Source organism: Suillus paluster, assembly GCF_016628075.1.
Source record: "Suillus paluster strain FC165 chromosome Unknown EDB91scaffold_7, whole genome shotgun sequence".
In the NCBI taxonomy this organism is placed as follows: domain Eukaryota; kingdom Fungi; phylum Basidiomycota; class Agaricomycetes; order Boletales; family Suillaceae; genus Suillus; species Suillus paluster.
The window spans coordinates 1,028,171-1,048,485 of record NW_024537567.1 but is presented as its reverse complement, the minus strand read 5'-3'; the positions used below and the strand labels follow the sequence as shown (position 1 = coordinate 1,048,485).

At 48.4% G+C, this 20,315-nt stretch overlaps 8 protein-coding genes across 8 annotated transcripts; 6 read left to right on the top strand and 2 right to left on the bottom strand.

The window, feature by feature from the left end:
* The first annotated feature begins 103 nt into the window (after nucleotides 1–103).
* EDB91DRAFT_780927 (major facilitator superfamily domain-containing protein) lies at nucleotides 104–2,358 on the top strand. The gene is made up of 8 exons (XM_041328373.1): nucleotides 104–351; nucleotides 410–600; nucleotides 647–1,127; nucleotides 1,174–1,233; nucleotides 1,293–1,386; nucleotides 1,439–1,610; nucleotides 1,662–1,735; nucleotides 1,795–2,358. Exons 1-8 carry the CDS (start codon nucleotides 137–139, stop codon nucleotides 2,323–2,325), a joined length of 1,818 nt encoding a protein of 605 aa, XP_041181603.1. The 5' UTR covers nucleotides 104–136; the 3' UTR covers nucleotides 2,326–2,358.
* Nucleotides 2,321–4,194, bottom strand: EDB91DRAFT_1110942 (uncharacterized protein). The gene is made up of 8 exons (XM_041317729.1): nucleotides 3,844–4,194; nucleotides 3,648–3,790; nucleotides 3,341–3,595; nucleotides 3,239–3,292; nucleotides 3,106–3,190; nucleotides 2,928–3,055; nucleotides 2,759–2,873; nucleotides 2,321–2,705 (listed from the first exon to the last, which is right to left on the bottom strand). The coding sequence occupies exons 1-8, from the start codon at nucleotides 4,043–4,045 to the stop codon at nucleotides 2,392–2,394; spliced, it is 1,296 nt and encodes a 431-aa protein (XP_041181602.1). The 5' UTR covers nucleotides 4,046–4,194; the 3' UTR covers nucleotides 2,321–2,391.
* Nucleotides 4,195–4,238: 44 nt separating this feature from the next.
* On the top strand, nucleotides 4,239–5,653 carry EDB91DRAFT_780150 (ribosomal protein L15e). Its single transcript, XM_041328371.1, has 5 exons — nucleotides 4,239–4,594; nucleotides 4,652–4,806; nucleotides 4,859–5,049; nucleotides 5,108–5,194; nucleotides 5,246–5,653. Exons 1-5 carry the CDS (start codon nucleotides 4,518–4,520, stop codon nucleotides 5,339–5,341), a joined length of 606 nt encoding a protein of 201 aa, XP_041181601.1. The 5' UTR covers nucleotides 4,239–4,517; the 3' UTR covers nucleotides 5,342–5,653.
* A 274-nt stretch (nucleotides 5,654–5,927) lies between these two features.
* EDB91DRAFT_1309748 (glycoside hydrolase family 16 protein) lies at nucleotides 5,928–7,631 on the top strand (the record flags this gene model as incomplete). Its single annotated transcript, XM_041325082.1, has 14 exons — nucleotides 5,928–5,995; nucleotides 6,043–6,078; nucleotides 6,139–6,150; nucleotides 6,199–6,315; nucleotides 6,365–6,441; nucleotides 6,494–6,512; nucleotides 6,562–6,589; nucleotides 6,638–6,710; nucleotides 6,761–6,804; nucleotides 6,852–7,011; nucleotides 7,071–7,211; nucleotides 7,261–7,275; nucleotides 7,329–7,411; nucleotides 7,462–7,631. The coding sequence occupies 14 exons, from the start codon at nucleotides 5,931–5,933 to the stop codon at nucleotides 7,615–7,617; spliced, it is 1,026 nt and encodes a 341-aa protein (XP_041181600.1). The 3' UTR covers nucleotides 7,618–7,631.
* Nucleotides 7,632–7,751: 120 nt separating this feature from the next.
* On the bottom strand, nucleotides 7,752–9,278 carry EDB91DRAFT_1110917 (sure-like protein). The gene is made up of 8 exons (XM_041317728.1): nucleotides 9,175–9,278; nucleotides 9,042–9,114; nucleotides 8,931–8,978; nucleotides 8,822–8,881; nucleotides 8,692–8,768; nucleotides 8,570–8,632; nucleotides 8,480–8,513; nucleotides 7,752–8,421 (listed from the first exon to the last, which is right to left on the bottom strand). The coding sequence occupies exons 1-8, from the start codon at nucleotides 9,205–9,207 to the stop codon at nucleotides 7,784–7,786; spliced, it is 1,026 nt and encodes a 341-aa protein (XP_041181599.1). The 5' UTR covers nucleotides 9,208–9,278; the 3' UTR covers nucleotides 7,752–7,783.
* EDB91DRAFT_1110910 (ras guanine nucleotide exchange factor domain-containing protein) lies at nucleotides 9,257–13,725 on the top strand. The gene is made up of 12 exons (XM_041317727.1): nucleotides 9,257–10,373; nucleotides 10,426–10,579; nucleotides 10,637–10,792; nucleotides 10,842–11,045; nucleotides 11,103–11,532; nucleotides 11,587–11,657; nucleotides 11,710–11,851; nucleotides 11,909–12,458; nucleotides 12,512–12,612; nucleotides 12,669–12,968; nucleotides 13,022–13,244; nucleotides 13,295–13,725. The coding sequence occupies exons 1-12, from the start codon at nucleotides 9,576–9,578 to the stop codon at nucleotides 13,439–13,441; spliced, it is 3,276 nt and encodes a 1,091-aa protein (XP_041181598.1). The 5' UTR covers nucleotides 9,257–9,575; the 3' UTR covers nucleotides 13,442–13,725.
* Nucleotides 13,726–16,597, top strand: EDB91DRAFT_1110907 (DEAD-domain-containing protein). Its single transcript, XM_041317726.1, has 8 exons — nucleotides 13,726–14,042; nucleotides 14,092–14,773; nucleotides 14,824–15,353; nucleotides 15,407–15,588; nucleotides 15,648–15,834; nucleotides 15,887–16,007; nucleotides 16,063–16,139; nucleotides 16,188–16,597. Exons 1-8 carry the CDS (start codon nucleotides 13,851–13,853, stop codon nucleotides 16,524–16,526), a joined length of 2,310 nt encoding a protein of 769 aa, XP_041181597.1. The 5' UTR covers nucleotides 13,726–13,850; the 3' UTR covers nucleotides 16,527–16,597.
* EDB91DRAFT_1110895 (anaphase-promoting complex, cyclosome, subunit 4-domain-containing protein) lies at nucleotides 16,598–20,312 on the top strand. Its single transcript, XM_041317725.1, has 13 exons — nucleotides 16,598–16,942; nucleotides 16,991–17,193; nucleotides 17,245–17,318; nucleotides 17,367–17,962; nucleotides 18,016–18,122; nucleotides 18,171–18,301; nucleotides 18,353–18,504; nucleotides 18,563–18,816; nucleotides 18,876–19,103; nucleotides 19,157–19,214; nucleotides 19,272–19,457; nucleotides 19,509–19,636; nucleotides 19,707–20,312. Exons 1-13 carry the CDS (start codon nucleotides 16,711–16,713, stop codon nucleotides 19,914–19,916), a joined length of 2,559 nt encoding a protein of 852 aa, XP_041181596.1. The 5' UTR covers nucleotides 16,598–16,710; the 3' UTR covers nucleotides 19,917–20,312.
* The last annotated feature ends 3 nt before the right edge of the window (nucleotides 20,313–20,315 follow it).

Below are 20,315 nucleotides of genomic sequence, written 5' to 3'. Positions count from 1 at the left end.
ACTGTGGAGCTTATCACCACAAACAACGAGCGGCAATCCCGGTTATTTCCGGGGGCTACACTACAACTGCGTAGAGTTATGATTACGTTATGCAAAGTTATCAGATAAGACCAATCACTCGGTAATTTAACACACAATGTCTGGCCACCGTCCTCGGCGATCCGGAGGCAGAAACCCTCGCATCTCCATTCCAAGGCGCAGCTACACAGAGCCACATATTAATTCTGCCTCACCAAGACCGCCTGATGAGGAACTTGTAGAAAGGGAAGAAGCTATCCCTCCGACGAGGGCATTCATTGTTCGGGCGTTGGCTCTTCTGTGTGCATGTTCCCTCAGCGTCGGTAGTCACTAGTGCGTTTGTCTTTATTTTTTCTCCCTGCCCTCCCCTGATATCTACTGTGTGCCTCAGTGCGTCATACACACTCGGGCCACTAAAGTCCCGACTTGCGCGAGAGATCGGAACATCCAACACGGAATTTAGTCTGCTGATTTCTGCATTCAGCTTAAACAGCACATGGACGCCTCTAATTGGGGGCCTGATGGCGAGTAAACTTGGCACAACGTTCACCAGTATTATTGCTACTGGCGTCATATTTTTTGGTAAGTAGCATTTGTTTCTCCTGCGCACTTTTTCACCCCTTTCTAGGCCAGGTTTTACTACTTCTTGGTGACGTGAAAGAAGATGTTCGACTGATGGTATTTGGGCTGTTCGTGTTCGGATTTGGAGTCAGCCCTCTTGCCGTTGTGCAGGAGTCGATTATTGTGCGATTCTTCAAAGCGCACGGGCTCGGCATCTCAATGGCACTGGGTCTTGTAGCTGGAAAATTTGCGTCATTTATTTCAGCGCGGACTTCCCTCCCTCTTGCGGAGCGGTTTGGGCGCCATGCGCCATTCTACGCATCCACATGCCTTGCTGCTCTTTCCTTTTTCATCAACTTGGTCTACATGTTATCCTCAAAATGGCTTATACGGGGATCTGGAACTGTTTTAGAGGCTTCCGAGATCCGACGTGAGGCGAGGCGCCGCTCCTTGTATGATCTTTCTGAGGTTCAGGCGCTGGAGAAAGTTGCAAAAAAGCGCCGCATCAGGTTCAAAGATATTCCCAAGCTTGGGGATATCTTCTGGGCGTGCGTGACACGATTGTAACCCATGACCCGTGCTAACCCTTCCCAGCTACATTGGGCTGAACATCCTTTGTGGCACTGTGTGGGCTCCTTTCACCCACTTGGCAGCGTGAGTATGGTTATCAGGACGTCTATCGTGACTAATGACATTCTTTGTACGACTCATAGCAACATTTTTGAAAGGAGATATGGATTGACGGAGGACGCTGCCAGCACACAAGCCTCCTACCTTCTAATTGGGAGCATACTTTTGTATCCCATTGTAAGCTCATCCTATGCTGCTCCACGATTGAATTTCATCGACACCAAACTAGACCGGATTTATGGTAGACCGGATTCAGCATCCACAAACAGTACTTCGCATGTTCACGCTGTCATCGGTATTGACGCTGCTTGGATATGCATGGCTTGTTCTTCCACCAGCGTGGACCAGAACACCTTCACCTGCAGTTGCTGCCTTTGCGACCGGCATTGGCTTCTCCCCATGTGAGTTAATATCGCACTACTCAACCATCATTCATGATATATGTGATTTAGTACTCCTTGTGGTCCTGGTTCCTCAGCTGGTCCCGTTCAAGTTTGTATCAACCACTCTGGGCGTCCACAAAAGCGTAAATCATTGATTTTATCTAGTTTCGTTCTTATCTGATCTCTGAGCTTGATGTTTCAGATGGAACAAACGGGCGCGACAATTTTTCAAACTATAGCCGGCCTTGTTTTGGATGGTGCATCACCCCGTCAACGAGCACAAGGTGACCAGTCCACGACTCAGCAGTTGTTGAACGTGTTTTTTGTTTTCAATGTTCTGCAACTGCTAGGCATCATCGGTCTCTCGCATCTTGACCATCGGCGGAGGCAGGCAGAGACTCTTGAGGAGGTCATCGGGGATGAAGAGGCTGAACATGAATCAGAAGAAGAGTCAACCTTCACCGGAGGCGAAGGAGACATCCTCGCCTCTGAAATCGGACCGCTGTCTTCTCTAGAACAAAGGAAGCCTCTGCTTGGTCGTCGGCCTAGGGCAGATTCTGGAGCCAGTTACTTCCCATCTTCATGTTCTTCCCAGGGGGTCTGTGGACACTCTGAGATAAGGAGGGGTAGGATTTTTGCGTGTCTTTGTGCCATGCTGGTTTGCAGTGCCTGGGTATTGTTTTTGAGCACTGCATGGTTGAGGCTCCGGTCGAGACAGCAAAGAGATCTATAATAGTTCACTGGCTATTTAAATAACTGTAGTACTAGTAAAGTTCTTCCAGAACCGCGTCATGAGCCACTATCTGCGGGAAGCACTCATTAACCAGTGTCCACGAGGCACTCCAACAGTTTCATCTGAGGTGTCTGATGTCGCAGAGTCGTCAAAAAAATCAGGGAGTAGTGCAACAGACGATACAGGAGCTGGAGATGGGAAACTCTCGCCGTCGGCACCCTTGCTGGGTAATTGTTTCCTCCATGACTCTATCATTTCCCATGTCAGGGCCGGATCCTTCGACTTTCTAAAGAAAACATCTGGACTGTGTGGCTCATCCACTCCCCTATCCGAAACATCAAGTGGTGCCGCGCCCGCAGCTCCAGCTGAAGACGCCATTTCTGATCAAGATGTCAGTTTAACCGACGAAGACGCAATGTATCGTATAATTCACCATCACTCTTGCCGCTCCAGCTCGATATGGAAGGAACGATTTCGAGCTCTTTTTCCGATTCGGCGAATAGCTCAGAACCATGGTCTGAGAGGATATTGTGAACAGGTTCCGCGACCTGTTAACTGGCTTAGATCATTCATTCCTAAGAGGGATGTTTTCCCATACCAACCTCCACTGGTTGTACAAAACCACCGGGGGCGCGGAGAGCTGAGCCAAGCCAATATAGCAACGCATGCATGACGGTAGGAGAACGCGATTGGGCATCCATAACGGGAGAAACGAACGCAGTTGTCCAACCTATCAAGCCATGATAATTGTTTCCTTTGACCACTTGGAGCAGATCTTACCGCGTGAAAACATACCAAAGACCCACTGCCGATATGAAGTCAGAACGAAGAAAGGAGTTTGTTTGTGAACGCAAGTGTCCCATAACTAGAGGATCTTTTGAGAGTCTGGCAAATGAGCGTTATGCGCACTTACCTTGCCCCAAAGGCGCTCCTTTCCGCGCAACGGATGCGTAGTACCTTCAGGAAGCTACCAAATATGATTCGTGCTCATAACCCAAGTGGTCGAAGCACATACCGAATTTAGCTGAGTGAATTGCCACATGATTTCATCAGACATTATCCAAGGAGGTTGGCAGGCGACAACTACAGATGCATCGTATATATCAGGGTGATCTTGATTGACATCTGTCCAGTAGAATTTCTTGAAAATGTCGTCATCGCAGCCATGATCATCAAGCGCCACAAATCCCCAATCTTTCGTCGCAGGAAACATGATATGAAAAACCCGTTGAACTGTTTGAAGGGGGAGAATTGTCCAGCCAATCGCATACTCTGATTGTACCAAAGGCTCAATAATCCTCGTACTCCAGGTAATTGTGTACATACCGATTGATATCGGATGCTACGGGAAGTAGCAATTCTGGAATATTGAATCTCTGCGAGGAGCGCACTGTAAACATCTCGCCTGTTTGTCGGTCCTCGTCGGACAGACAGAGGGAGTGACTTGGCACATGTTCTTCGATCCCTGCGGATGGTAAGGGTATGTCTCGCGAAGCTTGGCATTAACAGTAAGCCTACAATCATTAACATGACCATCAAACCCAGAATCCAGGTAAACTATGTTAGCAAGATTTCGATGTCGAGGGCGGATAGTAAGTGTGGTTCTGCGGCTCTTGTATCCGTGGCGAATCAGTGGCTCTGGTTTGTGTATGAGCTTTAGTCGGGGTAGAACAGCATCCTTAAGGTAGCCTTGTAAATCGTCTGTAGCTCGATAAGCCATGTTGATTGTGCAGGAAGCGGGTGTCGGGGGATGTTTTGAGAATAACAAACATTATATATTAATACGTTGCTGTAGCACCTCCATACAACCTGGAGTAATACAACGATGGACAATAAGAACAATGAAGTTCATGAGGAAACCAATCATGGCATATTACAAGGTTACAAACTATGACATAATGATACCTAAACGAGGCAAGCTTCTGGCAAAATCCGATTAGTACAGCGGCAACACCCGGAAACCCTCCCCAAGTCGTCCAAACGAGACGTTGTAGCCGTCCTCGATCGAGTCAAGACCCTCAAGAGGTATGTTTCCGTGTCGTTGTCGTCTGCAGATATGCTGGATGGATCTGCATTTCTGTCAGAAACTCTAGCTTGGAGAAATCCAAATGGAAATCGATGGATGCTTTCGCCTTGATTGGATGTATGTTGACCTGCCGAGTCACTAACCATCTTGCATTGCAGCCTGCAACATGGGCGCATACAAATACATCAGCGAGTTGTACAGAAAAAAGCAGTCTGATGTGCTGCGTTTTCTCCTCCGCGTCCGGCAAGTCCTAATGTCTGCGATACATTTGACGACAAAGTTGCTGAATTCGCACTCTAGATGCTGGGAGTACCGCCAATTGAAAGTCATCCATCGTGCTTCTCGCCCTTCTCGCCCTGACAAGGCTCGTCGTTTGGGATACAAGGCCAAGCAGGGCTACGTTATCTACCGTGTCCGCGTCCGTCGTGGTAACCGTAAAAAGCCCGTGCCAAAGGGTGAGCTACTGAACGATACACCCCTTCGATGTAAATTCAATCCGTCTTTCAGGTGCTACCAACGGCAAACCTGTCCGTCAGGGTGTCAACCAGTTGAAGCCCCAGCGCAGTCTCAGGAGCACCGCTGAGGAACGTGTTGGAAGGCGTTGCGGAAACCTGCGAGTCCTGAACTCGTACTGGGTAAACCAGGACGGCGTTTACAAGTATTTTGAAGTTATCCTTGTGGATCCGAGCCACAAAGCTGTAAGCCTGAGGATTCCACCATTTGTTATTATATTTACAAGGACGAATGATGGTGTAGATTCGTCGGGATCCCCGTATCAACTGGATCACCAAGCCAGTGCACAAACGCCGCGAAGCTCGTGGTCTCACCAGTGTAGGGAAGCAGGTTCGTTCACCCTTCGTGTTTCACTGGGGATTTTTCTGACGTCCGTTGCAGAACAGGGGATTGGGCAAGGGCCACCGCCACAACCACGCTCCTGCTCGCTCGACCTGGAAGAAGCACAATACCCTCTCTCTTCGCCGCTACCGGTGATTTACTTGCGTATTTCCTGTTGTTTTGCCATTATATTACTTCATGCTTGCTATGCTTGTATGACCATGAAGCTTCGCCAAAAGGATATCATGTGCTCCTACATATTTTAAAAGAACTTTCAGCACAACAGCTGTGTCAGCTCGGCATAACACCCCTTTAGAATAGCTAGGCAATATCAGGATGACGATTACGTTGCAAACCGGCATTCCCGGCACGTAATACTACGGATCTTTTTCAATGATGCCATGCATTCGCCTCGTGCCCCCGGATCACAGCACTGTGAGAAGCCTATGGCTGCGGTATTTCATTTACCCTACTACGTAGTCTACTCTTGGTGTTACTCTCAATGCTATTGTGCTTGGACTGTCTAGTCATCGCGCCTTAGATAAGTGCCAGTTCATCTTTCTCTAAATTGGCTTCCTCCTCGAGCATGTTCAAACATCGTTATGCAATTTTGTGCTTACTGTGCGGACATTTTTCGGAGACCATGGCCTTCCTCAGCATTCTTAGTGACATGAACTCGAAGTTCGGAGTGTCACCGGTCACCTCTGAATGGCCAAAGACCATGTTACCGACGAAGAGAGAAACTATGCCAAATGGATCCACTATAGTCTGGGTCATCCAAGATACCTACGAGGGCGAGACGTTTTTCAAGTGAGTGTCTTATCCACGTCACTCCAATTGACACTAATAGGCTGCAGTACATTTGACTTCTACACTGGTTCAGATCCTACAAAGTAATGTTTCCGTTCCCATTCAATTTTCGAAGTGCTCATCTGTCAGTGGCAACTGTTCAGTGGTTTGGTGACGTGCGTGTCTATTTGTCACTGAAAATTTTTAACTTTACATCAACGTAGGTTTGTTGACCAACAGACAGCATTCAACAGCGGTTTGGCGTATGTGAACGCAGACAACAAGGTCATCATGAAGGGCGACAATACGACTTGGCTATCGGCTGGGGCCAACAGAAGCAGGTAAAAAGCTCCAGCACGCTGAGTGCGCTGAGGCTCATCTGTCTCCTAGTGTCCGCATATCAAGTCAGACTGAATACAATATGGGTCTCTTCATACTGGATCTGGACATGGCTCCATGGGGTTGTGGTGAGACAAATTTCTTTCAATGCACTGATGTCATTTAATCATTTTAATGAAGGTGTTTGGCCTGCATTCTGGTAAGTAATGCTATAGAACGATTGGATGATGATTCTGAAGGTGTGCTAGGACGGTTGGGAGTGGGGAATGGCCATTAGTGAGCACGAAATACCTTTGCGTTCTCACTCAATAATCCCTATTAAAGACAGGTGAAATAGACATCATCGAGGGTGTTCATGACAACGAACATAACCAAGTCACCTGGCATACTGCTCCTGGTGAGCGAAGGTTCACAGGCTACTTGCTTTACAGCTTACATAATTCTCAGGTTGCAACTTAACTCAAAGCACCAACATTACTGGGATGATTGTGGTGAGTCTGTTTTCCATGAACGAGGGGTGGTGGGATAACCATTGCAGCAAACGAATGGCACTGATAACCTTCAATGCAATGCGTTCATCAACGACAATGCAGGGTGCGGTGTGCTTGAATGGAGTCGTGCATCGTATGGCCCAATCTTTGACCAAAACCAGGGCGGAGTCTTTGCTATGAATTGGGATGAAAACGGCATCGCGGTTTGTACGTTTAACTGCGAAAATTCACAGCACCATGAGACTCTGAACTGTTTCACTCCACAGGGTCATTTTACCGCGCAGCTATTCCTCAGGACATTGTACAGGGAGAACCAAATCCATCCAATTGGGGCACACCTGTTGCTGCACTGTCCACCCAGTCGTGTAATATTACCCAGTACTTCGCAAACCACTCGATCGTATTCGGTGAGCATTTTCATGAAGTTCCGATCCTCATTGCTCACGAACAATGCAGACATCACGTTTTGTGGTGAGGCTTCGTTTTTGAGGTGCAAATCGAAGCGAATTCTCAAGACTAACCAGGTGACTGGGCCGGCAACTCATACGCTACATCGGGTTGTCCTGGCACATGCGAAAACAGGCTGATGGATCCGACTAATTTTGTTGTGAGATGCCATTGTTTTCTTGCACTTTTTTGCCTCAACTGGTTCCATAGAATGCCTCTTGGATCATCAGATCGCTGAAAGTCTACAAGCAGGCTTTGGTGCCAGTGGTCACGTCGAGCGCAACCCGAACACATCCAATATTGGAAATGACAGGTTGGATTTTCTCTATAGTAGTATTCATACACGCCATGCTTGTCTCACTTTGAGATGCTGGCTGTCCCAGCAGAGACATGACAAACTTTGACGAGCTATTGACGATTAGACAATGATACCACGAGGACCTGTCGATAGATCTTGTACATACCCCTAACATTTGCCTTATAACTCGCTTACACTGATTATATTAGTGATAGATCAAAATATTGGAATACTCTAAAGTTTCAAGATCCTCAGAGATTCTGTCCCTGTGGCCGCATGGTCGTGATCTACATGTGCAAAACATGCCCGTAGGGGAGTAATGCTCGCGTGGCCCTTAGCGATGGCCCAACCATCCGAGCCAATTGGGAGGGAACCAAGCGAAGGGGTAATAAGAGGTTGGAAATCAGGGGAGAATTTAAATACTAGCGTCGCAGGTTCCTCTTTTGATACATCGCCTCCAGGTCCACTTTGTTGTGCAGGATGCTGACCTGCCACATCCGGGCCCTCGGAGGGGATTTCTCTCTTCATGCCCCCAGCGTCAGGAACTGATACCGCTTTGAAAAGCTGCCCGTATGAGTTACGCCACATGTGTGTCCAATGGATATCTAGGCCCTTTGGGTTAAGAAGTTCCATTATCATGGGGACGTTCACGTTATACATGTCGATTTCTCCATTGCGCATTCCACCGATGTCTTTACCCCAGTTGTTCCATAGGTACTGGATGATCCGTACAGATAGGATATATGCGGGTTCAAAAAGTTTGTTTGGGGTGGGATGGAGAACATCGCCGTACGAAATTGCGACAGAACGGATCTGAGATAGCGCTGACGACATTGCGGCACCGATGGTTCCGGACGACATGGCGAAAGCGGCTGGATAATCATGATCAGTTCATGCAACATTCAACGACAGCGAAGAGAAAGCACAGACCAGAAGAATTTCTGCCATAGTTTGGTCCCGAGATCTTACATACCAATTCGAATCAGACTCTGAGCATTATCACAAGGAGTAAGTACTGACCACAAGGTCGATTGTTCCAGGATAGAGGTTATGAAGCGCGATGTTAGTGCAAGTTGCAGGGGTCTGAGGAGCACATAGCCGATGAGCTTGCGTCGACAGTAGAATTTGAAATCATAACATACACCATCCAGCAGTACCCATTCAGCGACTTCGCCCTCCTTCAAAGGACGTGAACATGATGAAACCTCTCCCACCCCATCTTCAGCAGACTTTCAATTACGGGGTAATTCTCATCACACCGAAGTCACTTACCAGGAGCCTTCGGGTAGTAATATCTTCCTTTCGTGATTTCTCTAATGTGAAACGCCTTCCCTACAAGATGTGCGTCAGGACGAGGGCTTGAGAGAATGATTAGACTCACCGATCCACGATTTCTGGGAGCTTGGCACGACTACCTTCACATCCCACCCTGGTCAAGGGTCGCATGTTATACGCAAGGTCTTCACGTATGTGGGGTTCACCGAAAGCTTACCGAGGTTTGTGGTGAGATGAAGATAAAGCCCGAAAATATATGGAGATTGTGGACCTGGAGGGCCGTCATCATTCTTAGAATTGTCAACTCAATAATCAGTGAGAAATCTTGACAGGGAAGGCTAAGTACTTGCGACAAGTAAGACTCTGGGTGATGGAGAAGACATCGGGGATGGAGACGACTATCAGAGTGTTAATCGAATGGTCGTTGTTGCCAACGACGGCGGTGGTGACAAGCGCCTGTGTGTATCATTGATTCCCATAATTAAAAACTGTCCCCCACCCATCCTGAACCACGTACTCCAATTCTGCTCGGAGCGCTCACCTCCAGCCCACCTTTGACGCTGTCCACAGCGACATCTACTAGGCCAATTCTTGGCTAGTGTGGATTTCTATTGTTGTTTCCATTGTAGCCGCAGAAGTTGGCTATCCTTTAAGACTTGCTCGCGCTGCGTTCATGATTCACTAGTTATTTTTCATTCCTTGTTGTCCATAACCTGCGACGAACGTCGACGACTACCACAGTACTGCAGACATGACTACGCCAACGAGCAACACTAGCCATTGTTTACCCGCCATACCTTCCCTCCCACCGATTCAGATGCCCGGCGACACCGATAAAAATACTTACCTTGACCTGGGACATGATCCAATCGCACCTTTGTCCGCATCGTCCGCATCCACCCAGCCTTCTTTCTCCTCTACTTCGTCTCCTCTTGTCGTTCCTCGTAGTACTCCCTTTGTCACAGGTTGCTCCTCATCGCTATCTTCAACCGACCCTTCACTCCAATCCTTGCGCAAATCAGTCTCCGTTGACTCATTCGTTGGCTACGACAGGGAAACGTCACCGAGAACAAGCGGTCCACGAGCGAATAGAGGCAACACTTACTCCGCATTCGAGGAGTCTCGCACACGTAAACCAGACGGTCCACTGTGCCGCGAGTCCGCTCTTTCCCAACCGTTTATTCACAGTCACGGTGCGAGTGTGAGTGCGATGTATCAGAGTCGTGTATCCGGCATAGAGCACGAGCGGGAGCCTGAGCTTTTCCAGCGGGTGAAGCGACCGAGTGAAGGCAGACGGGGTTCTGTGAAGGGCAAAGATCACCTCCGAACAGCCCCTCGTCCAGGCGATCTCAATCTCCCTCCACGCATGCCCGTTCAGGCTCTCGATGATACTCGCCGTTTGCATTCCACAACATCGCTTACTTCCCTGCCTGTATGTAATCCTGCTCTAGCCAACCTTACGTCAGGGCGCGCAAGGAGTGACAGTCTTGGCTTGCCAACCACTTCAGCTATAGGTAGAAATCTTTTGATTGACATCACACAACCTTCTGTAAGCGCTTGTCACATCCCATTGATTTCAACTTCTGATGCTGCGTACCCAGCTTTTACCGAAAGAAATAGCCATCGCAATAGTCGGTTCATCTGGTTGTGGCAAGTCCTCTTTCATCTCTGAGGATGCTAAAGCACACGGGGCACCGGACATCGAGGCGTTATTCGCGTCATCTAGTGGAACTTATCCTCCCGCTCCTTTCCGTTGTACGTCGGTATTCAATACAATACCCATCTTGTTTTATCTAACTGTAATCTCTCAAGATACACGCCGGGTGATACACCGGGATTTCCCCATGGTAATCTACGAGTTGGATATTGCAAGGGTCTGGCACGGAAACCTTCCGCCCGTCAATGGAGTTATCGTGTGTTATGATACTGCCGACAAGGCATCGTTTTCTCCTGTGGAAGATTTTCTCCGTATGTTGCATCTCTCGTTTTCGTGGTTTATTATCAATCATCTTGAAAGGGCGGATACGACCATTGAAACTTCCGACCATAGCGGTCGCCTTGAAGACAGATCTGAATGCTGTTGTTGAACCGCGGGAGTCCTCCAAACTATTGAAAACGTATGATATTGGTTTGGCGCAGGTTGATCACTTGGGAGATGCAGAGAGGGCTAGGATAAAGAAAGTGTTCAATTGGTTAACGATATCTATCTTGCCAGGTCCTCGTGAGTCTGCAGAGTTGTGTTTGGGTGTGGCATTCAACCCTATCGATGGCGTTTCAGATGCTGATCTACGAAATCCCGCATCACCAGATGCTCTCCATTCACCGATTACTTGGGAAGCCCGAGCATCAACGTCATCAGCCACCCCCACCGCCTCCTCTTCCGCAGCTTCTACGCGTGGCACGTCCCAAGACCAGGGTAGCTCGTTACTGCACTCGCCCACCTCCACACTCCCATCATCTCCTCCGCCAATCGCTATTTCTCCCACGCGCGCTCGGTCAACGCCGGATCTCCTCTCGGCACACGAGAAGTCTAAATTACGGGAATCGCCCGAACGAAAGTTATCGAACGCTCGGAGTATCGCAAGCTTCATTGGTTCGTCAAGCGTCAATTCGTCGTCGATAAACTCCTTGGTTTCCCGGAGAGATACATCCTTGAATGTTACTGAAAACGGCCATCTTGATCGCCCTGTTAGCAAGGAGAAGGAACAGTGGGTCGTCTGCAATCATTCGAACCAGTGCTACTAACTTCCTGATTTACTTAGTCGTTCAGGTCAATATGCAACCCTAGAGGAGTTACTCGATAAATTGCTATTCCTTGCTGTCAGTGGTGATGGTAAGCTTGCCTCTGGTCGGTTGGCACTAAAGGATTTATAACATTGATTTAGATCCAACATTTATCTCGCATTTCCTTCTTACATATCGAAGATTTGCAAGCCCCCGCAGTATTTTGTTGGCCATGCAGAAGCGAATGCGACAACTTGACAATTCGACTGGCGATCCCATGTTTGCGAGTTACGCACAGATGAGGTATCTTAATTTTGCGGCCTGAAGAGTTATCGTAATAACATGCCGGTTGATTCGAAGGATATGCCACCTGCTTGAAACCTGGATCCAAACGTATCCGCAAGATTTCGCAGTTCCGGGGGCCCCTGGCGCCTTACATGCGCTGGTCAGGTCAATTGTCGGGAAGACATACCTCCTCCATTATGGCTCCGATTTCCTGCCTTTCCTTTCACATCTTCCGAACATCATAGACACAGATGCGGCCTGGGCACTGAAATCCGAAAATCCCGTAGACGAAAGTGAAGATCGATATAGCATATCGGACGGAGAGGAGGAAACGCTGGCTGTTGAGGCCGAATCACCATTTATAAGTCGTTCATCGGTGGTTCCCTTGAACGATAACCCCCCTAGCGCATCGAGTGTTAGAGAGCGCAAGTCAAGCTTGCCGCTCAGTGCGAAGATATTCACACCGGTAAATTCGAGTCACACCCAAGGAGATGCTTCAGATATGTCTCCAAAGGACCTCCTGAATAAGTTAAGGAGTAATGCCTCGATTCTGGCTAACTTTGATTGCTCCGAGATTGCGGAGGAGATCACGCGAGTAGAAGCAAAGTTATTCATGGATATTGAGGTTAGCATTGGCTAGGGCCGCGATTACCGTGATTATGACAACCTTCTTTGCAGCCGCGGCACTGGCTGCAATATACCCTCATTCCTGGACGCAAAGACCCTGAGTTGGACTCAATATCTCGATTCAACGCTATCTCTAATCACCTTGCTGATTGGTAAGTCGTCACGCGTGGTTGGCAGCAATGATAAAGATGGTTGAAGGTTTTTCCAGGGTAGTATCCCTCATACTCTGTCATGACAAACCGCGGCAACGCGCAAGGCAGATAGAGCGATTCGTGGATATTGCGCACGAGCTCCGCGCATTAAACAATTACTCAGCACTGCGTGCCTTTGTCGCTGGAATCAACAACTCCACTTTCCAAGGCGATGAAACCATGGAGTTATTCAAAAACAAGACTCCAGATCACTACAAGAATCTGTTGTCTTGGGACGTTCTTCTTCAACATCGCGGAGCTCATCAGGCTTATCGTATGGCTCTCAAAAACACCAAAGGCGCTTGTATACCCGCGCTGTAAGTGCGGTGACTTTCATGACAAATGGGGCTTCATATTTACCTCTTATTAGGGAGGTCCATATGTCCGACCTGATCCGTGCCCACGAAGGAAACCCCAATCTTCATCCGGATGATCCTACAAAAATTCATTGGGGCAAATTTAATATGTTTGGTCGGTTTATTCAAACCACGACCCACTGCCAGATCCAGTGCCAAACAAATCCGGATTACTGCTTACCGGCACGGGAACGAATATTGAAGGTCGTATTTAACGAGTTTGTCATGTCCGAAGATGTGCGTCTTGATTCGAAAACTCTTACCCCTCCTTAATTAACATTACGCAGATGCAAACATCTCGAATGGCGCCTCTTCCAGACTCGGACCTGGTTGAAGAACCCTTCCGACCCACGCTACCTAGAACAATGTCACGCGAACATTCAACATTCTCCCAGAGAGACGCAGGACTTCTTCGCAAAATACTGCAATGGTGAAGACAGTCTTCGGCATGTATCAGGATTTTCCTTTATGTATCTGCAGTTGGTTTCTATTCATCTGTCCCTCCGATCATCATTTGTTTGATACCCTGTCCCATACGTATCATATTTGTTATTCGGTGTACGATTTCACGGTCAAATTACATCGCTACTTCGCACTCATCCATAGGCACAGTAGCAAATCTTAGCATCCACTGAACTGAACCAGTCGAACGCTCTGCGCCTATAAGTACATAACCTTCTCTATAGAGAATCTCAAGCACGTGACATTTTTGTGAAGCAAGCACTTTGACACCGACAATATTGTACTAATTGTAACACAACTGGTCGCAGCACTACTGGGTGCTGAGAAACTCCATAGTCTGCTAAAACTCTGCCGGTTGACTGCACTGCATCACATCCAATCATGGACTTCGTAATGACTATCGATTCCGACGATGAATCACCACCTCAACGCAGAAACAGCAAGAAGCAGCAAGTAGATGACGCTGCCCTCCTGGACCCCGATTTTCAGTTTGATGTCGCAGGTGATCCCTATACCGATTTTTTGGAGTTTGGAGCGCAGCAGCAAGATATCGTGCAGAAAATTTCAAAGCCAGTGAGTATCGCTGCTACGCGTGGTAGTTGATCACTGAATCAACACATAGGATCCCGTCTCAGTAGATGAAATCATCGCAAGACGCAAACTGAAGACGGGGCTGAAAAGAAAACGCGAGCCAGAGAGCGAGAATGAAACTGAGGACGGTACGGAGGAAAGTGATGCTAGCAGTGCAGAAGACTTCCCTGAAACGGATAGGTCGGGCGACGAAGATGACCCCCTTGCCACTTCCGGGGAGGAAAATAACGAATCTACTCGGTCTGCATCTGAGGAGGACGAGGAGGTGACTGATAACGATGATGTAGAATCGAACTCTTCGGACGAATCAGAAGAAGAGACTCAAGCCGAAAAAGATCGTAAAGCAGCATTCTTTGATTCAGAGGCAGCACCTGCGGAGCATCATTCATCTTTTTTGACAATGAATCTTTCCCGCCCAATTCACAAGGCATTGGCCAATCTCGGATTCCATGTGCCAACACCCATTCAAGCCGCGACCATTCCTGTTGCTTTGCTGGGAAAAGATGTTGTCGGTAACGCTGTCACGGGTTCTGGAAAGACTGCTGCGTTTACCATCCCTATGCTGGAACGGCTTCTCTATCGAGAAAAGGGGAAGCATGCGGCAGCGACTCGGTGTCTGGTGCTGGTTCCGACAAGAGAATTAGCCGTACAATGTTATGACGTTGGTTCTAAACTTGCAGCGCACACTGATATTCGCTTTTGCCTTGTCGTTGGTTTGTTGCTTCAAACTTTACAGCGGCTAGTTCTCATGCAAAATATCTAGGTGGACTTTCCCTCAAATCGCAAGAGGCAACTTTAAGGACTCGCCCAGACGTCGTTATCGCAACTCCTGGACGGCTTATCGATCACTTGCGCAATTCCCCTTCCTTCGCGCTCGATGCACTGGATGTTCTTGTTCTTGACGAAGCCGATCGTATGCTTTCCGATGGATTTGCAGACGAATTGGCCGAAATCATTAAAGCATGTCCTGTTTCCCGTCAGACAATGCTATTTTCTGCTACAATGACCGACTCGGTCGACGAACTGGTGAAAATGACATTGAACAAGCCTGTCCGCCTCTTCGTGGATCCAAAGCGAACCACGGCTCGGGGGCTTACCCAAGAATTCGTTCGCGTGCGAACGGAGAAAGAAGCGGACCGAACTGCGCTGCTTGTATCTTTATGCAAGAGAACATTCAGACAGCGCGTTATCATATTCTACAGGAGCAAGAAGCTAGCCCACCAGATGCGGATTATTTTCGGTCTTTTTGATATGAAGGCCGAGGAATTGCATGGCGACCTCTCTCAAGAACAGGTTAGACAACATTTGTGCACTTTTATGCATGTCAGATGTTGATTATGTGATAGCGTCTTAGATCTTTGCAGCTATTTCGCGATGCACAAGTGGATTATCTAATGGCGACTGACCTAGCTTCTCGTGGTTTGGATATCAAGGGCATAGAGACCGTTATCAACTACGACATGCCTAACCAATTGTCTCAATACCTTCACCGTGTGGGTCGGACAGCCCGTGCAGGGAAGTCTGGTCGGTGAGCTTCAATCTTCAATTAATTCTCGGCGGTCAGCATGTTTTAATCATCAATTGTAGCTCAGTTACTCTGGTGGGAGAAGGAGATAGGAAAATGCTCAAAGCAGCCATCAAGCATAGTACGGGCGAAGATAATATCCGTCATCGGCTTGTCCCTGCCGATGTTTTTCCCAAATGGGTCAAGAAGGTAGAGGCTCTAAGGGACGAGGTCGCGACAATTCTTCAAGAGGAGAAGGAGGAGAAACAGGTAACTTTGGTTGTTGAACGTCGCTCAAACGACTTTACTCATGCTATGTTAGATTCGGCAGGCGGAAATGGAACTAAAGAAAGGTCAAAATATGATCGAGCACCAAGATGAGATTTTTTCTCGGCCTGCTCGAACTTGGTTTCAGAGCGAAAAGGAGAAGGCAAAGGCAGTTGGTGGGTGAAGATTTATAGCAGACTGCAGGGGCTTCACATCTTTTTTTATTTTTAGCCACGAGCAAACAGCAGCATGAGAATGGAATGGCGCTCACGTCAAAGGGGAAACCTGAGGCAATTGACGACCCCAAGGTAGGTTTACTGTATCCTCCACGATCTCTTTTTGAATTTTCCCTTCAGCCAAAGAGAGATAAGTTTGCTGGTCTAACCAGGAAGGCAAAGCGACGGAAGATGGCACTAGAAGCCGACAAGGAATTAGGTGAGACAGGTGCTGTGAACGCTGCTATTCGTTCCGCGAAGAAGGCTGCCCGTCCCGCCAAGATTGGGATTCCAGGTCACCAAAACGCACCTACTTCAAAAAGAACCAAGGCGAGAAAAGGGACGTTGAGAACTGGTAGTGGTGCATTTGACAGGGATTTATCATCAAAGGCGGCAAAGGGTGAAGGGGTGCACGCCAAGAAGGGAGACACAATCGGTGGGATGGGAAAGCGCAAAGGAGGTAAGCGGAAGGGCAAATAGCAAAATAGTTTAATCGCACAAAAAGGCAACTGTAATGGTTGAATCGATGGGCTAGGCCACGTGGCTGTATGCACAACGTAAGATCGACCGAAGAAAGTGCCATCTGGCGAACGACGAAGTTACTAAAAGGTTTTTTTTTGTTGCTCGTCCTCGCTGCATCTTCGCACCATCAGAGGTGGGACGCATGGAGCACAATGCGTTCGCGTCACTGGCCGTTTTGCGGCTCTCATTTCCATGCCGTCTACTGCCATCAGCTTGCTGCCCAGACAAGGACCTTGTCGTCCTAGTGTCCCGCCTTGGTGGGAGGGATAGGTTGACTCTATGGAAAATGCAAGGAACCAAAAAGTGGGACGTTGAGGTGGGGCGTGACGAAAGTTCCGTTGAAAGCGTATCGGCTTTAGCTTGGAGTCCTTGTGGTATGGTCACAAGTTATGCATCTTCATGTCTAACATTGTTCGCTGTAGGCCAGACAATCGCAGTCTCTCATGAGTTCTCCCGCGTAACACTTCATTCTGTGCAAGATGGTCGCATAGAGCGTTCTCTTACTATCCCACCATCATCGCACGATTCTGAGCAACGACGAATAACTGGATCTTGGTGGTTCTCGAGTTGCCGCGATTTACCAAGAAGCACGATTCCAGATATCTTCAAGAGAAATGAAATTAATGTCTGTGGATTCGTTTAGGCTAACACTGCCTCGACTCTTATCATGCCGAAGACAGGGTCTGCTCTCTCCATATTGAAAGTTCTCCCACTCCTTGATTCCCTTCGAGAGGAAGATCACAAGCTCACGTGAGTCATCCGAGGTCACAAAAATTGGACTCGTTAACAATTGTTCAGTGCCACGGACCTCTTTGCTTTCCAAGGAACGCAGACAGGAGCTGCGCTAAAGCCATCTACACCCGAAGTCATCAACGATTGGCCGTCGTTGCTCCCAGACCCATTTCTTGCTTCTCTATGCCCTCCGATCTTAACTGATGAACAAGGCAAGACGGCAAAGGAGACACAAGTTAATTCTTCTGCAGAAGACGAAAACAGCCTGCTTGTGATAGGTGATGATAACGGCAAGCTTCACTGTTTCCTCGATGGAAGCTATTACCTAGGGGCGATCAGTACATTTCCATCGACCGTGCCAACGGCAGTATTCAAGGACCCGAAGCGCCCGCTATTTCTACTTCATCCTCAGACCTTAGCCTCCGACTTCTCATCTGTCACCTTCACGCCTCTATCGGTTGACTTACCGTTGCTTGCCTCCCATAGAATTAGGGATTTTGCACGGCTTTCATCCGCCGCACGGGAGTTGATGTGGTATATCATGCGGGTCATTGAAGACCTGCGGGAAGTTTGGCTTGGTTCCAATTCACTGACTGGAGCACGAGAAGTTGGCCCTAAATGGATTCAGCTGCTAGAAACCAGACTTCGTGACCAATTTGGCCGTTAGTGATGCAGTCCCTCGATGGATTTTTACCATTCTAAGTTTTGTCAACAGAGAGGGAACCTAGTGCGATTCTTGAGCTCACTGGTCTCCTAGTCGCTGGGTTGTGTTCTGAGGGACTTTCGGATTTTTTCTCGTCCAGCGAGCAAATGAGTGAAAGGGTTGATTTTTCCAACGTTTCGTGGTTTCAAAGCTAAACCTGCGTTTAGTCTCTCCAGAAATGGGAGTCCACAGTGACCGACGCACTTGTTAAACTACGCGACTTCTCAACATTGCGACTTGTCCCAGCGCTTCAACGGTTACATATCATTTTGGAAGAAGTTCGAGGATGGTCACTTATGTCGAGCAGGATTTTCCACAATTGCCCACCTTTGTACTGACACCTTTCCAGTCCTCAATTTGTCTTGTTTGGATTCAACACCGACGACATTACCCAATGTCTCTTTTCGCTGAAGCAAGCCATCTTCATTGCACATTTGTTGGCGTTTCAAGCAAGGGGGGAACTTGGGTCATTCAAACACTTCCTGAGCTTTCTTCGGTATGGTGAGTGGGTCGCTGGGTCGCTGAGCTGCATAGGACCGTAGCCTATTTCCCATGTCAGAAATCGCCTTGGCAGGCAACTCCCCCGATACTCGCTCACCTCCTGAACATGACATCCTTGAAGTCAATCACTATTTAATGTCCGGCCTGAAGACAAGCCAGATAGACCGGTGGTTCACAGGACCAGCTCCCCAATTTGATCCCGGAGATCTTGGCTTGCCTCGACACAACACGGATACCAACAAAGTTCTTGAAGAAGCACTGGAACAAGCCCACACCGCATTGCAGGATCCTTCCCAAACATCATGGCAGCCGGTAGGTTTCTCCCTTAATTGTAATGTATACTCTACGACATGAGTTTGTATCTGATTTAGAAAGTCTCCACGGCCGATAAATCACATCTAGACAGGAATCTGTGGGTACTTGTTCATGATTTGGCTGTCCGGTGTCAGCGGGTCTTCGTGCACGTTTCGAAGGCTACCGCTCGATCAGCCATCGTGTCAGGTAGTGGTGGCGCTACGCCATTTCAGGTGGAGGCGAGTGAAACTGTTCCAAGCGGTGCTTGCCAATTTATCCGCGAAAGAGTTGCTCAGCGGAACGAGGTGAGTCATGTTCCTTACAGCGCACTGAATTCAACTAAATTCGGATCTTTTAGCCTAACAACCACCTGCAACATCTTGCGATCCATTTGACCTCGGAAATGCGGCCCCTTTGTGAGTTGCACTTTTGGCTCCTTCGGCTTTTTTGGAAATTCAATGTGTACAAATTAGTCTGCTTGACCCGGACGCCTTACGCAAAATGTGCCGCTGGGGTTCCGCTGCATATTGATGTCATTGTCATGGAGTGTTCCATAGCTGGACATGAGCCTGGGCATATTACCGACGTCCATCTTTGCAACGCTGAGTTTTTCGACGACGAGACCCTCGTCATTGTATACAAAGTCAGAGGAACCGACGGTAAGTCCCCTGATTTATGTCCATTTGGCCCTCCATTAAATGTGATCAAAGGTCCGATGTTCGCAGCTACGGTTCACTACAGCGCCCTAGAGTACCAAACACAATCAGAAGAATACGTAAACGGCCCCGCCCGAAAAGATATGATAGCCAACGTGCTCCAGAGGTTGAACGAGGGGCATGTAAGTATCGTGCACCACCATGTTTTTGTCGAGAACTGTGACCGGTGCTTTTACTAACGGCATGATCCAGCTCTTGTTGAAACCCATCCCGATCAAGAGACGTCGCCAATTGACCGCGTGCAGAGACGGATCAGTGTCCCTTGCAGTCAACGGAAGAGTCGGAAGGAGAGTGGTTTGTATACTTGACGGTGATGGGACAACAATGGATATACTGGATATGGAAGGAGATGAAGATATGGAAGCTGAGGACGAATCCGAGATGGATTCCACCGGCGCATAACAAGGCATAACCGTGACGAGAGGGTGTGTGATTCGGTCCGTAGGTTTTGCATTCGCGGCCTCATTTTCATAGCACACGGCGTGTTCAAGCCGAAAAAGATGGATGACTATGTCCTTGGTGTGCCCCTTTAGGGTCGTGAATCTCCATTAGTGCGTTGATCGCGGTCACTGCGGTGAGTTGGAGTGAGAGAAGGGTGGAGAAGTCTTAGATCTGTACAGTGCAATCGGCCGTCAAAACGCGGCTTTCAGAGTGAAATGAAGGAGTCATCGGGTAAGAATGAGATTCAGAGTGATTCGACCGCACATGCGCCCAAACATCAGGTTCCTGGGAGCGGCGAGCAGGGTGGCGACCGGATACATTGGTTCGGGAATGAATGCAGATCACACAAGGGATCACAGT